General features: G+C 45.8%; 1 protein-coding gene across 2 annotated transcripts in view; it reads left to right on the forward strand.

Moving 5' to 3' along the window:
* The window catches only part of NAV2 (neuron navigator 2), a 310,894-nt gene extending 297,302 nt beyond the window's left edge, over window positions 1-13,592 (forward strand). For both annotated transcript variants that reach the window (XM_056852251.1, XM_056852253.1), the window contains 2 exons: window positions 9,118-9,321; window positions 13,422-13,592. In XM_056852251.1, the coding sequence (XP_056708229.1) occupies window positions 9,118-9,321; window positions 13,422-13,547 (330 nt within the window). In that variant the 3' untranslated portion in view covers window positions 13,548-13,592. The remainder of the gene's footprint in view (window positions 1-9,117; window positions 9,322-13,421) is intronic.
* Window positions 13,593-14,297: the final 705 nt, after the last annotated feature.

The raw sequence follows: 14,297 nt of genomic DNA on the forward strand, positions 1-14,297 counted from the left end.
AGCCAAACCTTGTGGCATAATCCAACGGTATTTGATACCATTAGCTTTCAGTATAGACACAAAGTCTTTGTAGTTATTCCTCTGTGAAAGTAGATGCCTTGGAATATCCTTCAGTAGTATAAGAGAGGAATCTCCTGCTGACACTGGATTTTCATAATGAATCTTCATAATCTTGTCTTTAAGTCTGGTGTCATAGAACACTATCATCAAATCTCTTGGCTTAGATCTTCTCATTCTAGCAGGTAGTGGTAACCTGTAAATTCTGTTAATGGCTTGTTTTAATTCTTGTTCATCTATCTGAAATAAGTAGGCCAAATTTGGTATTGCAGATTCTTTATTGTCTCCCATCATATCTGGAAAATTGCGTATACGAAGGTTGGTCTCTTTCACTCTCATCTCCATCATTGCCATTTGATTTTTTGCCGCCATCTGATCCGCTTGTATTGTTTCAATCTGTTTTTCTTGGCTTGTTAATTTTTTCTTTGTGTCCTTGTGCTCATCCATCACTTTCTTAATTGATACATCCATCGCTTGCATATCTGTCTTCATAACAATCATTTGAGTTTTTACTTCTTTTAAGTCTCCAGTGACCACATCCAACTTCTGATTAATAGCTTGGGATGCTTGACCAAGATTTGTCATCATAGAAGTCAACTGTGCCATCTGTGTAGACATCTGTTCAAACTGTTTATTTGTTGCCTCAGTTTGTTTAGTTAGCATATCCTGTAACTTTTTTCCATGGTCGAGGTTTGTAAAGAGTCCCTTAGTTTAGTATAGGCAGGGCTGTGTAGTGAGCCAGAGCGGGGTCGAGACATTTACATTCAAAAAAAGCTGGTAAAATACATGTCCACCGACAGGGCCTTTAAGGTGCTGGTTAAAAGATGATAGTTCAAAGATCAGCCTAATAATTTTTTCGGGTTGAAAAGAGTCGAAATTGGCTTTAAAATTGCATTTTAAAGTTTTAAAATACCAGTGAGTTTTTTCGGTCGCTCTAGATCGGATTAATCAGGAAGTAAACAGGAAGTTACTAGTGCTGCAGACCTTCTATCGCCTCTTCTCGATGGTTATTCCTTCAGGAATGATTTGAAAGTAACTCGAGTGCGACGGATATTCAGTCCCGCGGCTACTTCCTGTTGTTTTAGTTCCAATGATAGAGAGGGTGTTATAGAGAGTCTTCCGTTCCAGGCACTCCCTTACTGCAAACGTGGCAGGAATTCGCCGGAAAATCAGGAAGAGAGATCACCCTCCCCTTCCTTCGGACCTTCTCATTGGTGATAATTCTTGTCAGTCTAAAAGGTATCCTTCCGACTCTTTGTTATGGTTTAGGCTGATCGATCCAATAAGGCTCCTGTCGCTAATCCCGATGACTAACTCAGATCAAACTTTTTCAGTTCGGATTATGGAGGGGTGGGGGTCCCAGAAATATTCTTATCAGCCCCCCGTCTGTTCAAATTTCTAGTAAGTAGACGAAGAGTTCTTTTGTACTCACTTGGGTGTCAAGAGGTGAGGTTCTTTTCTTTATGTAGTCCTTATGTTGGTATTAAGGCGGTGGAGGGTAGAGCTTGCTGCCAATGTTGCGTTTTGGCGATGTCCTTCCCTAGTGCCCTCGCAGGACCGGCGTCTAGGACTCCGAGGGGCTTAAAAAAGCCCCCTCAGAGTACCTAGGAGGTCAAACCGCGTTTGCGGGCTGCAGGGAGTTCCTGCTTTCCAACCCACTTGCAAGGGTCGGATTGGGGTATCTATGTACCCCCAAAAATAACGCAAACTTGGATTTCTCCCAGGACAACCTGGGGAAATGGAGTGCTCTCTCCAACGGCACCACCGGAAGTCCCCAGGAGGGAAATCTAAGACATAACACAATCACACTAACCCAACCTGTAACCTGCCAAGCAAAATACAATCTACTTGTCATGTATTTTGGCTTGCCATTGTTTGACCACTATCCTGGGCAGGCTGCCAAAAACAAAACAAGCCTATTTATTGAGCTCCTTGAGTTTGGTTTGTTAGGTCACAAGTTGTGCAGACCTGCGTGAACCCTTTCTTTCATCTGGAATAGAATAATGATTGATGATCCATCAGCATATCTAGAGTGCAAACACGATGCTGTTCTGAAAATTGTCAGTGATTTAGCTACTGAATCTTTGCTGTGAATCTTGCTTGCATTGGGAACAACTTGGTAATAGTGTTATCTACTGGCCACTTCTCTCTCCAACAGGACTCAAAGCAACAAAAATACAATCAGGTACAATTAAAAAGAAATGAAGCTTAAAGATACAAAAAGAGAGACAAGAACAGTCTGCTGTTTCTGTGGCTAGTTGCCCAGGCCTTGAGCCAGGAACACTTGCCCTCCAACTTATGCCCAAGGACTCGCTACTTTTGGCCATGGCCAAGACATATACCTGAGAGGAACAGCTAACAAAAAGCACAGTGGTGATGGTGCAGATGGAAGCAGTGTTCCTCCCAATCCACTCAGTGACTCACAAATAAATTAATCTGAATTGCTTCCATTTAAACTAGTTTATCCTCCAAAATGTCAAGTGATCTAAGAACTGCTTCACTTTTTGAATGACAACCCAGGTTCGCCTGGGAAACGCACTTCACCAAACACACAGCACACCTACAACTGGAAGCTGTGGCTTCTGGTCAGTGTCTTATTGCATGTTCCTGAGTGTTTGGCTGCTACAAGCAGGTTGAATTCCCATATTCCACTGCTGAACCACAGCATTCAAAAAGAAGCAGTTGGGGAGACAGAACGCAAGGGTGAGTGATGTGGGGGTCCTAGAATTTGCTCTATTCTTGAGTAACGAATTCACATATATCTCTATAAAACTGTAAAATTACAGCTCATACTATATAGCATATAGGAAAGACTTCAGATAATGCCAGTACGCCGCTTAAACAGTCATGACACAGTAAGGCACCTATGTCAGTTAAAATGTTTACTGATAAATGAGGTCCAGGAATCCCAGGGTATGTGGACAGAGAGGGGCAACGGAGAGGTCAGTGACGTTTTTGAAAAGGCACACAATTTGCTGTACGTAGCTAACATTACAGTGATCTGATATCTGCGTACTTTGGACTGGTGTAGGAAATGTCTCAGTGGCTTGTTTGCAGCTGCACAAACATTGTGACCCTGCTCCAGAGAAGCAGAGCAGGAGATAGCATGGATGACAGCACAGAATTCACCTGCAGGAATCAAAAGCTCCCTTTCGCACCCAGTCTCGCTCTGGCATTTCTGTCTTTGCATACCCGTTCACTGATGTTTTTAAACACGTTTTTAAAATCATAAATGGAAGGGTGGGAACCACCCTTTTCCAGCCAACTCCCTGGGACTCCAGGGACACAAAAGTTGTTGGATGGGTTCACTGTTGTTTTTGCCATTTAAATATCAGTCAGGGCCAAGACCAAGGAGGCCGTCAGTCGCTCCCAACGGCTTCGTTTGGATTTCTTGTGAAAATGTGAAAGTTCAAGGAGTTGTATAATCATCGCCCTCTTTCCATTATAAATGTCAGCCACAGCTGCTGAAAAGGCCACTTTTTTTAAAAAAAGAAAGAAAAAAGAAAGAACCAAGCTCTCCATCCCTGACTCCTGTCGATTACGTTTTAGTATATTTTAATTCTCCCCTTTCTGCTACGGCTGCTGCCACCTTGTGGGAGTCACTTCCTCTGCGTAATAAGACAAAAACGTGGCCTCCTTGGTAGAATATCTACTGGAAGAAAGGGTGACATATTTCATATTCTGTACCAATATTTTGCTCTTATGTCTGCTGGAAACAGAAGGCATTTATGAAGAACAAACACCTTATGGGCAAACCTTCAGATTAATCAGTGTGGATGAGATGCTGTAAGTGGGAGTTGTATAATTTTATTATAGGATGTATGTTTTATATTTTATCCTGGCCTTTGGCTGTAATAAATACATCACAAGACATAAAGGCCTGCTGTAAAGGTAATGTGGGTGAGGCGAAAAAGCTTACCAGCTGTCTTGGTTAATAAGGGTGAGTAACTGTGGAAAGCTGCTACCCATGCTCAACTAGCACTCCGGAGACGGCCAGCCTGAGCGAGTATTAACTGAGTACAAGTACCAGCCCAGGATGAGCTACTGGGTGCTTTCAAGGGCACGCTGGTCAGTTCTTTTGCCTCACCTGCATCGTGCTTAAGGCAAGCCAAATGCAAGATTTTCAAGTGCCTTGATGCGGAAAATACCTTACATCGTGCATTTCACAGGTTCCATGCGAATATATGAAAAGATTTATCCGCCTAAGTACACAGAGCTTTTTAGAAACAGTATTGTTCCCCCACTATCAGGAATACTCTAGATTTATGTAATTTCACTCGGATCCTAAATATTTATATCCACGTCTCTTTCTACAGCACCAGGGTAACACAGTTGCTATCATAAGTACAGCATGTGTTTTGTAACATGATGATGTGTTGGATCACCCTAAGCACTGAACAATTTGCCACAGGGAGTCTTAAGGCCAGCTCACACATTACATAGCTGCTGCTGCTGCTTCTCCTCCTCCTAGAAGTAACATGTATGGAGAAGGGAAAAAAGAAATAGATCTACAGCAGATAGAAATGCGCGCAAATCATTTGCTGCCAGATAGCTATGTTTTTAAAGATTTCCCTTTTAAATAAGCAGTTGCTCGAATCTGAGATGGCCAGCTCTGAGTTGGGAAATTCTTGGAGATCTTGGGGGTAGAAGCCTGGAAAGGATGGGGTTTGGGGAGGGGATTGACCTCAGCAGGGTATAATGGCAAAGAGCTCACCTTCCAAAGTAGTCATTTTCTCCAGGGGAACTGGTCTTTGTAACCTAGAGTCCAGTTGTAATTCCAGGAGATCTCCAGCCACCACCTGGAGACTAGAAACAAAGAGAATAACCTATGCTGGAACTAGTGGAGACTGTTGGAGAAGGGCGGGGTTTGGGGAGGGACTTCAGTGCCATAGAGTCCAATTGCCAAAGTGGCCATTTCCTCCAGGGGAACTGATCTCTATTGGCTGAAGATCACTTGTAATAGCAGGAGATCTCCAGCTAGTACCTGGAGACTGGCAACCCTAGTTCCTTACTGTTTTCTCTCTACGTATCAAGACAAATGGAAAGGTGTTTGGAGGGTGGCTTGTGGGCAGTTCAAAGGTGGAATAGGACTGCACACCCCTCCACCCAAGGGTGCTGGAGAAGCCGCCGGAGGGAGGGAGAGAGAGAGAGAAATGGAACGAGGGAGAAAAAGAAAGAAAAGTAGGGAAAGAAAAGGACAGAGGGAGACAGAAAGAGGCTGGGAGGGGGCAGCTGTCAGCGGGGCAGGATGCTGAGCCTCCGCCGGAAGGGTCTCCCGGCACCCCGCGCACTGCGGGCTGTTCTGCGCATGCACCCCCCACTTCTCTGCTGAGGGGGGAGGAGGCGGGGGGCCAAGTGTGTGTTTGGAAAAAGTGGGAAGGCTTTTCTGTCTCTGGCCATTCATGCACGGGAGGTTTTGCCTTGGATTTGCCGCCCGGGGGGGGGGGATCTCCCAACAGCAATGGTGGTGGCTTCTGCGGGAGAGTCTGCGGGCCATATTTCCCCACCCCTGCTGTACTCTTGTAATTCACTAGTGAGCTCTGACTCACCCATTGAGAATCATTAATCACAGATCATATGGCACCATCTAGTGGTCAAAACTGCCCAATAACCATTCGCTGTTCAAGATGGGTAAAAATCTGTTTCAGAAAAAGAGTGAAGTGGAAGATATAGGAAGCGATAACTGACTTTATAAGTTTGGATGCAGTCTGCATATTTTGGACCATTGTAGGGTGCCTGATAAAACTTTTTCTAATGAAGTATCCTTTCCTTTATCCCTTAGAAGCTCATTGATCCATTGATCTTGAGCAGCATAAATCTAATGATTGAGGGATGTAAGGAGTGAAATAAATCTTGCCACTGACAATGTAGCCTTGCGATCCCTGTCACTTAATAAAAAAGGCATTATGTCAGAGATAGAGGCATTAGATTTATATGTTAAAAGGGGAGAGATATAATGTGATCGAAGTTCCTCTAGTGAAGTATCATTGTTTCAGAGCTAGTCAGTGTATGGCTTGGAACTGTAGAACTGATTTCTTGTTCCAGGGTCGATACCATCCTGATTAAGCTTAAGTTAATGGACTTGGGAGGGTGTAACCCTGCTGCAGTTGAAAATGTGTGTCTGTGTGCGCGCACCTCAAGTAAAAGCCCTCATCACGATGCCATGTGGTAATCATCTTTTGAAATTGAGTGGATTTACAAGACAGCTCATGAAATGGGACAAATATATTCTAGTCATTGAGCTCAAAGTCATTGGATCCTTGTCTATGTAAAGGCCCACTTCTTCTGTCCTTGCCTGCATTGAAGTACTACCTTTGCTCCTTACAGTCCTGCATTGGGAGGACTCGTATCTCAGAGAGGCAGAACAATGTTTTGCTGTGTTTTATTTTCCTAGTAGTAGATATTTTCACCAGCAAGGCAAAATGTCATACTTATTGCCCGACAAATATTGGCTGGCATGGCAAAAATAATAGCTGATTGAGTAGGGTGCTCTCGTCTGCATACCGCAGGCTTGACTAGTTCTGCTTTCCCACTTCAGATGTGTGAGCAGCACAGACTTGCACAGTGCAGATTTCCAGGGTTGCTCAATCTGTCTGTGTAAATAGAAAAGGAAAAAATACAAAGATGACTTATTTGGGCTCCTGGTTTGCCTTTTAATGCGGGTGAATGAAGAAGGCACTAAATCAGGACATAAGAGGCAGGATTTCTGTCCTCCCTTTTGCTGTGTGTGATAAATACAGGATGGATTGTTCATTGTTAACTAGAAACACTTCAGCGTAGCAGCATCTGCCTAGATGTGTTTTTATTTCCTGCCCTTCCTTCAAGGAGCACAGGTCAGTGCATGCAGTCCTCCCTTCCTCCAGTTTGTGCTCAAAACAACCTTGGTAGGTGGGTCAGGATAAGAAGAAGTCACTGTCCCAAGGTCAAGGATTTGAAGCCGAGCCCATCCAGTCTTAAGCCGACACTGTAACCAAGACCTCACAACCGGTTTTAGACAAGTTCATGTACATAAGATGTTGAAATGTCTAATTGACAGAATCTAATAGGGTTAAAAAAAATAGCCAAGGGCATAGTCTGCTGCACATGCACATTTTGTTATACATTCGCTATCGATTTGCTAATGTGTTATCCAAGAATCATAGAATCATAGAGTTGGAAGGGACCACCAGGGTCATCTAGTCCAACCCCTTGTACAATGCAGGAAATTCCAACCTCCCCCCCCCCTGCACACCCCCAGTGACCCATACTCCATGCCCAGAAGATGGCCAAGGTGCCCTCCCTCTCATGATCTGCCTTGACAAGAAGTTTGTCATCATGGTATTAAACACTGTAGTTGTGTCTCTGTTTGTTTTTAAGGAAATCTGAGGGTTTTCTAGTATCTGATTAAAATTCAATTTTAGAAGTGAAACCAGCCGTAACAAAGGGAAAATCTGACACATTGTTGGCTGATAAAACATTAAAACGTAAAGGCATGCGTATCAGAATCCTCCACCACATTCTTTTTGAAATATTTCAGACCTTGTTGGTTTGAGGGTTTGTTCTGATGCATGGTACCTACAGTAAATCATAGCGTGGGCCCTGGGATAACTCTTTTCAGCTGCTGTTTTTGTTTTTTGTTTTCTAGAGAAGTGACATCTTGTAACAGGCATTTATCTTCATTGTATAATGACTATGAAGAAGATTGCAGTCCTGGATTTGTCTTGCTATGCCCAGATGGATAGTGACATTATAATGTACTCTTAATGCAGCCATGCATCCCATGGAGTGTTTACTGCTTAATGTTGTACCCTATTATATGTTATGAGTGTAAGTGCTTGCAAAGAACCAAAAGTAAAATACAATCCCAAGGACACCATTTCCTAAAACTGTTACAGATAAAAATGTGACCATTTCTTTTTCGTCTGAAAAGCAGTTTCTGTGCTTCAGCTTTCATTTTATTGCAGCGATTTCACTGATCTAAGGGGCTGTATCTGTGTATTCACAAAAAGACAGGGCAGGATTAGTCAGGTGTCTTTTCTTCAGGCTGCACACCAATGCAAATACAACTTTCCGTGCAGTCAGTGTGCATGCATTTGAAGTAAATGGCAGAGGTTGTAGTCCTAAGAACACCTAGGAGTAAGACCCATCGAGTAAGTCATGGGTAGACCTGCTTAGGATTCCCCCCTGAGAGCCAGTGTGGCGTAGTGGTTAAGAGCGGTAGCCTCTAATCAGGAGAACCGGGTTTGGCTCCCTGCTCCGCCACACGAGCAGCGGACTCCTCCTGTGCATCAGCACTATTGGACATCACGGTCACCCCTTATGTTGAATTCATTCTGGAATACAGTAGTCCTTCTCCCTTGCCAAGGGCTGCACACTGCAAAGGAAGGTCAGGAGTTGGGGAAGGTTCGTAGCTCAGTGGTAGAGCATTTGCTTGGCATATAGATGGTCTCAGGTTCAATCCTTGGCATATCCTGTTACAGGGACTAGGCAAGTAGGTGACGTGAAAGACCCCTGCCTGAGACCCTGTAGAGTCGCTGCCAGTCTGAATAGACAATACTGACTTTGATGGACCAAGGGGGGGTTCTGATTCAGTATAAGGCAGCTTCATGTGTTCATGAGTGCGTATGAGGGTGGCACGGGAACTGTCTTTCAGAGAACTCTGGCCACTGTTCATCATTCTTCTCATTGAAGAGCCCCTCCTAAGCTTCCTCAGAACAGAGTTTCAGTCCCTGGCATTTCCAGTTAAGGGATCTCAAACTCTGAAGAGCTACCGACAGTCAGAATCATTGTATTCGATGGATCAGTGGTATAACATGTTCCAGATGTTTGGGAATCACCGCATCCCTTAATTTGCAGTTAAGGTAGCCTAAAAATAGAAGGGATGTTGTAATTGAAGAGGAGGGAGGCAAGAATGTAATAGAAAACACAGGTTTTGACAAGCCTCACTCCATAATTTCCTTCACATTCTGTACCTAAAACAGCACCACACCACAGTGCAGTAACTGAAATACATAAATATAATAAAGTGATGCATTAAACTTCCCTGCCTTTCCTAAAGGATTACTTTGTTCTCGATTGCAGTTGTATGGAAGGAGAGCGCCTTGGGAGGACCCTGCAAAATGGGTAATGGACACTTATCCCTGGGCAGCCACCCCACAGCACCATGAATGGCCTCCCTTGCTGCAACTGCGGCCAGAAGACGTTGGATTTGATGGGTACTCCATGCCACGGGAAGGTTCAACCAGCAAGCAAGTTCCGCCCAGTGATGCTGAAGGAGATCCTCTGGTGAGGCTTGTCTTTTACAGTCTCAACAGCTGATTAACATTATTTGCAGGTTGTTTCGGTGGACATTTAAATGTGAAACTGAAAGGCAATGTTTCTTCATCGTGAACGAATCTCTGCATTTTGGCATCTGTGTAAGGAACTAAAGAATGGTGTTGTGCTCATGTTGGGCTGTACTTTGCATGCAGTTCATCCAGTGTCTGTCATGCTCACCTTTTGCATATTTTGGAGTAAGAATCACTCTTGAGAAAGGAAAGTAGGGATGGAAAACAACAATGACCACACTTCATAGCTGCAGTGTCATTTACTCTTCTTCATTTTCACCCTACGTTTCTCCCCAATAGCTTACAATTCGCCCCGACTTCATTTTATGCTCACAAAAACTCAGTGAGGTAGGCTAGGCTGAGTGTGTGTGTGACTGGCCCAAGGCCACCCAACAAGCATCCAGGGTGGAGAAGGGATTCAAATCCAGATTGCTCAGACCTTAGTCAAACACTGTAACTGCTACAGTTTGCTGGTTCGCAACTCATGCAGTTATCAGTTATTACTACCTGCAATGACTGATAATTGTGTATAGAATCATAGAGTTGGAAGGGACCACCAGGGTACATTGTACATTGAACAGTGACTGAAATTAGCTAGCACTGAAAGTATAAGGACAGGCAGAAAAGACTTGCTACAAAACACAACATTATGGTCTGCATAGAAAGGCTATGCCTTCTCTTTCTAATTCAGTACACTGCAACAGCATTGCAGAAGCTGTTTTTCTAGAGGTTCATCCTGTGGTACTTACATACTTACATATATGCTTGTCTGATTGCATGCATCTGATTGCATGCATCTGCAGGCCCCAAGGACATAGTTGCAGTGTAATTTGAAAAATTACAGCTCTGCTGTGGGATGAACCAATGCAAAAAAGTGCTCCCATGGTACCAAATGAATATTTAAGGGGAACCCCTAAGGCTTTATGCTAAATATCCTTTACCAGATAGATTCGTCAAAGGAGGGTGGTGGTTCAGCCCCACATCTTTGGCCACCTTCAGCACCCTTCTCCAACTCCTTTCTCTGGCTCCCCTCCTGCACAGCCTGGAGTGGTTACTCTAAAGCCGGGGTTCCCCCGTCTGTTTGAATCTGCAGGCACATTTGAAACTTAGAGGAAAGGTGGCAGGTGCCACTGCAAAACGGCTGCCACAGGAAGTGGTGCAGAGAGAGAGAGAGAGAGAAAGAGAGAAAGAAAGAAAGAAAGAAAGAAAGAGAAAGAAAGAAAGAAAGAAAGAAAGAAAGAAAGAAAGGAAGAAAGGAAGAAAGGAAGAGAAAGAAAGAAAAGTCCAAGGGAGGAATAACAAGCACACAGAACAAGACGGCCAACCGATAGTGGAAAGGAAGGATAAAATCCACAGGGAGAAGACAACTGGGGGGTGGGGGGAGATGCTCCACTGTTCCTTAGCCCCCACCTCCTCACAACTGATCCTGTTCACGGGATCCTGGATCCTTCTCCAGTCGATGATCGGGAGGATCCAAGTGGAAAGCCCCTTTATTTGTATAAAGGCAGCCAGCCACTGGTCCTTCCTTCACAACTGACTTGCCTCCTTTCCTGAAGCATAGTGGTGGGTGCCTGGGGGAAGTGTCTGCGGGCACTGTGGTGCTCATGGGAACCACACTGGGGGACCCTGGCCTAGGCTCTCCTGATTAGTCTCCTCCCTGGCTCTTCCAAAGAGAGTGCGGCAAACGGCACACTGTCTTGCTGCTTCTGGCCTCCCACAAGGAGTTTCCTTCTTGCCAGAGGTTGGGAGCCATTCCAACTATTGCCCTAGTTTTCCTCTGCTCCTGCATTTCATCCAGCCCCTTTGGGACTCTGCCAATCAACTGTAGCAGGAGCAGCTCTTTCAGAGTGAGCTTCTCCAGGCAGTGTTTTTTCCACCTGCCCATAGCGGCCCCCAGTCGGTGACTGGACATTCAGGGTATCATCATTCCACTTCTTTACTAATTATACCTGGGGAAGTCAACCACCACAGTGGGGGACAGGATGCATGATTTGAATCTTCCTAGAGTAAGGTTTACTTTTTTGTCATGAACTGCATTGCTAGGACCACTGGATTTTCATAGGAGGTCCAACTTGTGTTGGTGTGCTCTGGCTCCCTCTACACGACCTAGCCCACGGGTCGCAAAAGTGCGGCTCCCGAGCCACATGCGGCTCTTTGAGCCCTTGAGTGCGGCTCTTTCCAGTCCCACCCAGCTGGCCAGCGGGGGTTTGAAGCGCTTCCCGCCCCTTCCATCTTCCCAGAACTTCCAAGGGCCCTTCCGGTTTCCAGCCCCGCCCCTTTCTTCTCTGGTGGGTGGTCTGGTCGGGCCCGTCTTCCCACCGGCTGGTCCGAGAGCTACCTCCCCCCCGGGGGCTCCTCTAGGCCGCCCCGCTTTGGCTCCCCTCTCCCTTGTTGTAAGGGCCACCTGGTGCTGGAGCCGTCGGCGTCTGCGCATCGGCCCGCTGGGGCGTTGCCCTGCCCCGGATCGCTCCTGGCCTCGCCTCTCAGCCCCGGCATGCTGGCCGGGAGAATGCCTTTCCGGCCCGCCCTCCTGTCGGGGATGGCTGTCAGGGCCCCTGTCGCTCGCCCCTCCCTGCTCGGTCCGGCATCGCGGCTTGGGTCTGTCCACGCCGCGCTCCTGCCGTGCTGCGCCGCCTGTTCCCCAGGCTCAGAGGTAAGTGGGGCGTGGGGCCCGTCAGTGTCCGCCAGGGGCATTCCTGGGTCGGGTCTTGAGAGAAGGTAGGAAGGAGCCCAGGCGGCAGCGAGGAGGAGGTGGTCTTGGATTTGCCACTCAGATGCACATTTTCCCCATCCAGATTCTCAAAACTCTGCATGGGGGTTATTGGCCATTTATGAATGGGAGGTTTTGCATTGGATTTGCCACTCAGATGCACAACTCAACAATAAGCCCCCTACAGAGTTTTGAGAATGTACGGTGTTTGTCAGTCATTGTCATGATTTAATTTTATGGATGCCTTTCTTTTTTCCCTCCTCAGAGGCCATGTCTACCCACCGGCTTTCTTGTTGGTAGACCTGTACTCCGAGGAGGAGAAAAAGTCCCCCTTCAGAGGCCAGGTCTACCCATTGGCTTCCATGGGCCTCCGAAGGCCAGGTCTACTGCCAAGAAAGCCAGTGGGTAGACCTGGCCTCCCAATGGGACTCAGCCGGAGGCCAGGTCTACCAATAGGCTTTTATGGCTGTAGACCAGGCCTCCAGACGAGGACTCCGGACGGGGAGGGGGGAATGGCAGGGACTTACAATTTAATTTTTATCAATAAAAAAGATCATTATTAAGTATGATATCAAGTTTTATTCAGTGTACCTATAGTTTAATTAAGACTTAAAACTTTAATTAAAGTTTATTAAGTTAATAAAGTGTACCTACCTATATAGTTTAAGTTTAAGAAATTTGGCTCTCAAAAGAAATCTCAATCGTTGTACTGTTGATATTTGGCTCTTTTGACTAATGAGTTTGCTGACCCCTGACCTAGCCCAACCCATCTACCATGCTCTGGCTCCCTCTACACAACCTAGAGCCACCATGGTGCAGTGGTTAAGAGCGGTGGTTTGGAGTGGGGGAGTCTGATCTGGAGAACCGGGTTCGATTCCCCCCTCCTCCACATGAGCGGTGGAGTCTAATCTGGCGAACTGGATTTGTTTCCCCACTCTTACACACGAAGCCCGCTGGGTGACCTTGGGCGAGTCACACTCTCTCAACCCCACCTACCTCACAGGGGGTCTGTTGTGGGGGGGAAAGGGGAGGGTGATTGTAAGCCGGTTTGAGTCTCCCTTAAGTGGTAGAGAAAGTCGGCATATAAAAATCAAGTCTTCTTCTTCTAGTTCCAATTCATTCCCCGCTGTACAGAAACTGCAGAACTCAATGCATGTGGGAAAGACCTGCTTGCTGAATCCACCCTTCCCCACCCCCATTGTCGTTTTATTCCTTTGAGCTGTTGAATGCCTACTGCAGATCTCGTGCAATTTATGTAACGTTTGGCAGAACATGTTCAGTTGCCCTCGAAATGCATGTGCAGATAGGACTTTCACTTGACACTTCTGGTCCTTCCCGTGTCTCCTCAGATGAACATGCTGATGAGATTGCAAGAGGCAGCCAACTACTCGAGTCCCCAGAGCTACGACAGCGACTCCAACAGCAACAGCCATCACGACGACATCCTTGACTCGTCCCTGGAATCCACATTGTGATGCAAACCCTGCGAAAACGGTGGCTTCCTGCCTTGCTTAGAAAACCCGATTACCAACTCATGAAGATAAACGGTCTTTGGTCCAGATGGACATCTCAGTATTAGAGCTGCAAGAACAATACAAACCTTATTCCACCCCACCCCCAGTCAGATTCAAATATGGGTGCAGGCAACCCAGTTGACGTTTTTGTATTGTGCTTTTATCATTATTATTTTTCCTTTTCTTAATAATAACTGCACTACTTTGTTTTTTATTATTTTGATGTTGCTGTGAGCTCACATGCCTAAGACACTGAATACATGTATTTTTTTTCATAAAACCAATATTATCGTTGTAATTTTGGGGTGGGGGAAAGGAAAGGAAAACGCTTGCCTTCAGAGCTAAGAAACAAAACAGCGTTTGTGTCATGTACTGTCTAGAAAGGAAGGGAAGGGAGTGGACCTTGCTGCTTCTGACCAAACTCATTCGCTGATGGCTGAATTTCTATAAGCCGTCTTTGCAGGCTAACCTCAGCTACATATAGGACTGGTGCTATAACAGGACTGCTTGCCTTGGTAATAAAGTTCCATAAAAGGCAAAGAACTACAAAGCAGGGAAATTAGAGACATTCAGACATGAGTACATACAAAAACTGAAGCTGTTCTAAATATTGTTGAAGGCTTTCACGGTCAGAGTACATCGGTTCTTGTAGGCTATCCGGGCTGTGTGACCACGGTCACACAGCCCGGGTAGCCTACAAGAACCGATGAA

The sequence above is a fragment of the Euleptes europaea genome, chromosome 6, assembly GCF_029931775.1.
Source record: "Euleptes europaea isolate rEulEur1 chromosome 6, rEulEur1.hap1, whole genome shotgun sequence".
Classification (NCBI taxonomy): Eukaryota; Metazoa; Chordata; class Lepidosauria; order Squamata; family Sphaerodactylidae; genus Euleptes; species Euleptes europaea.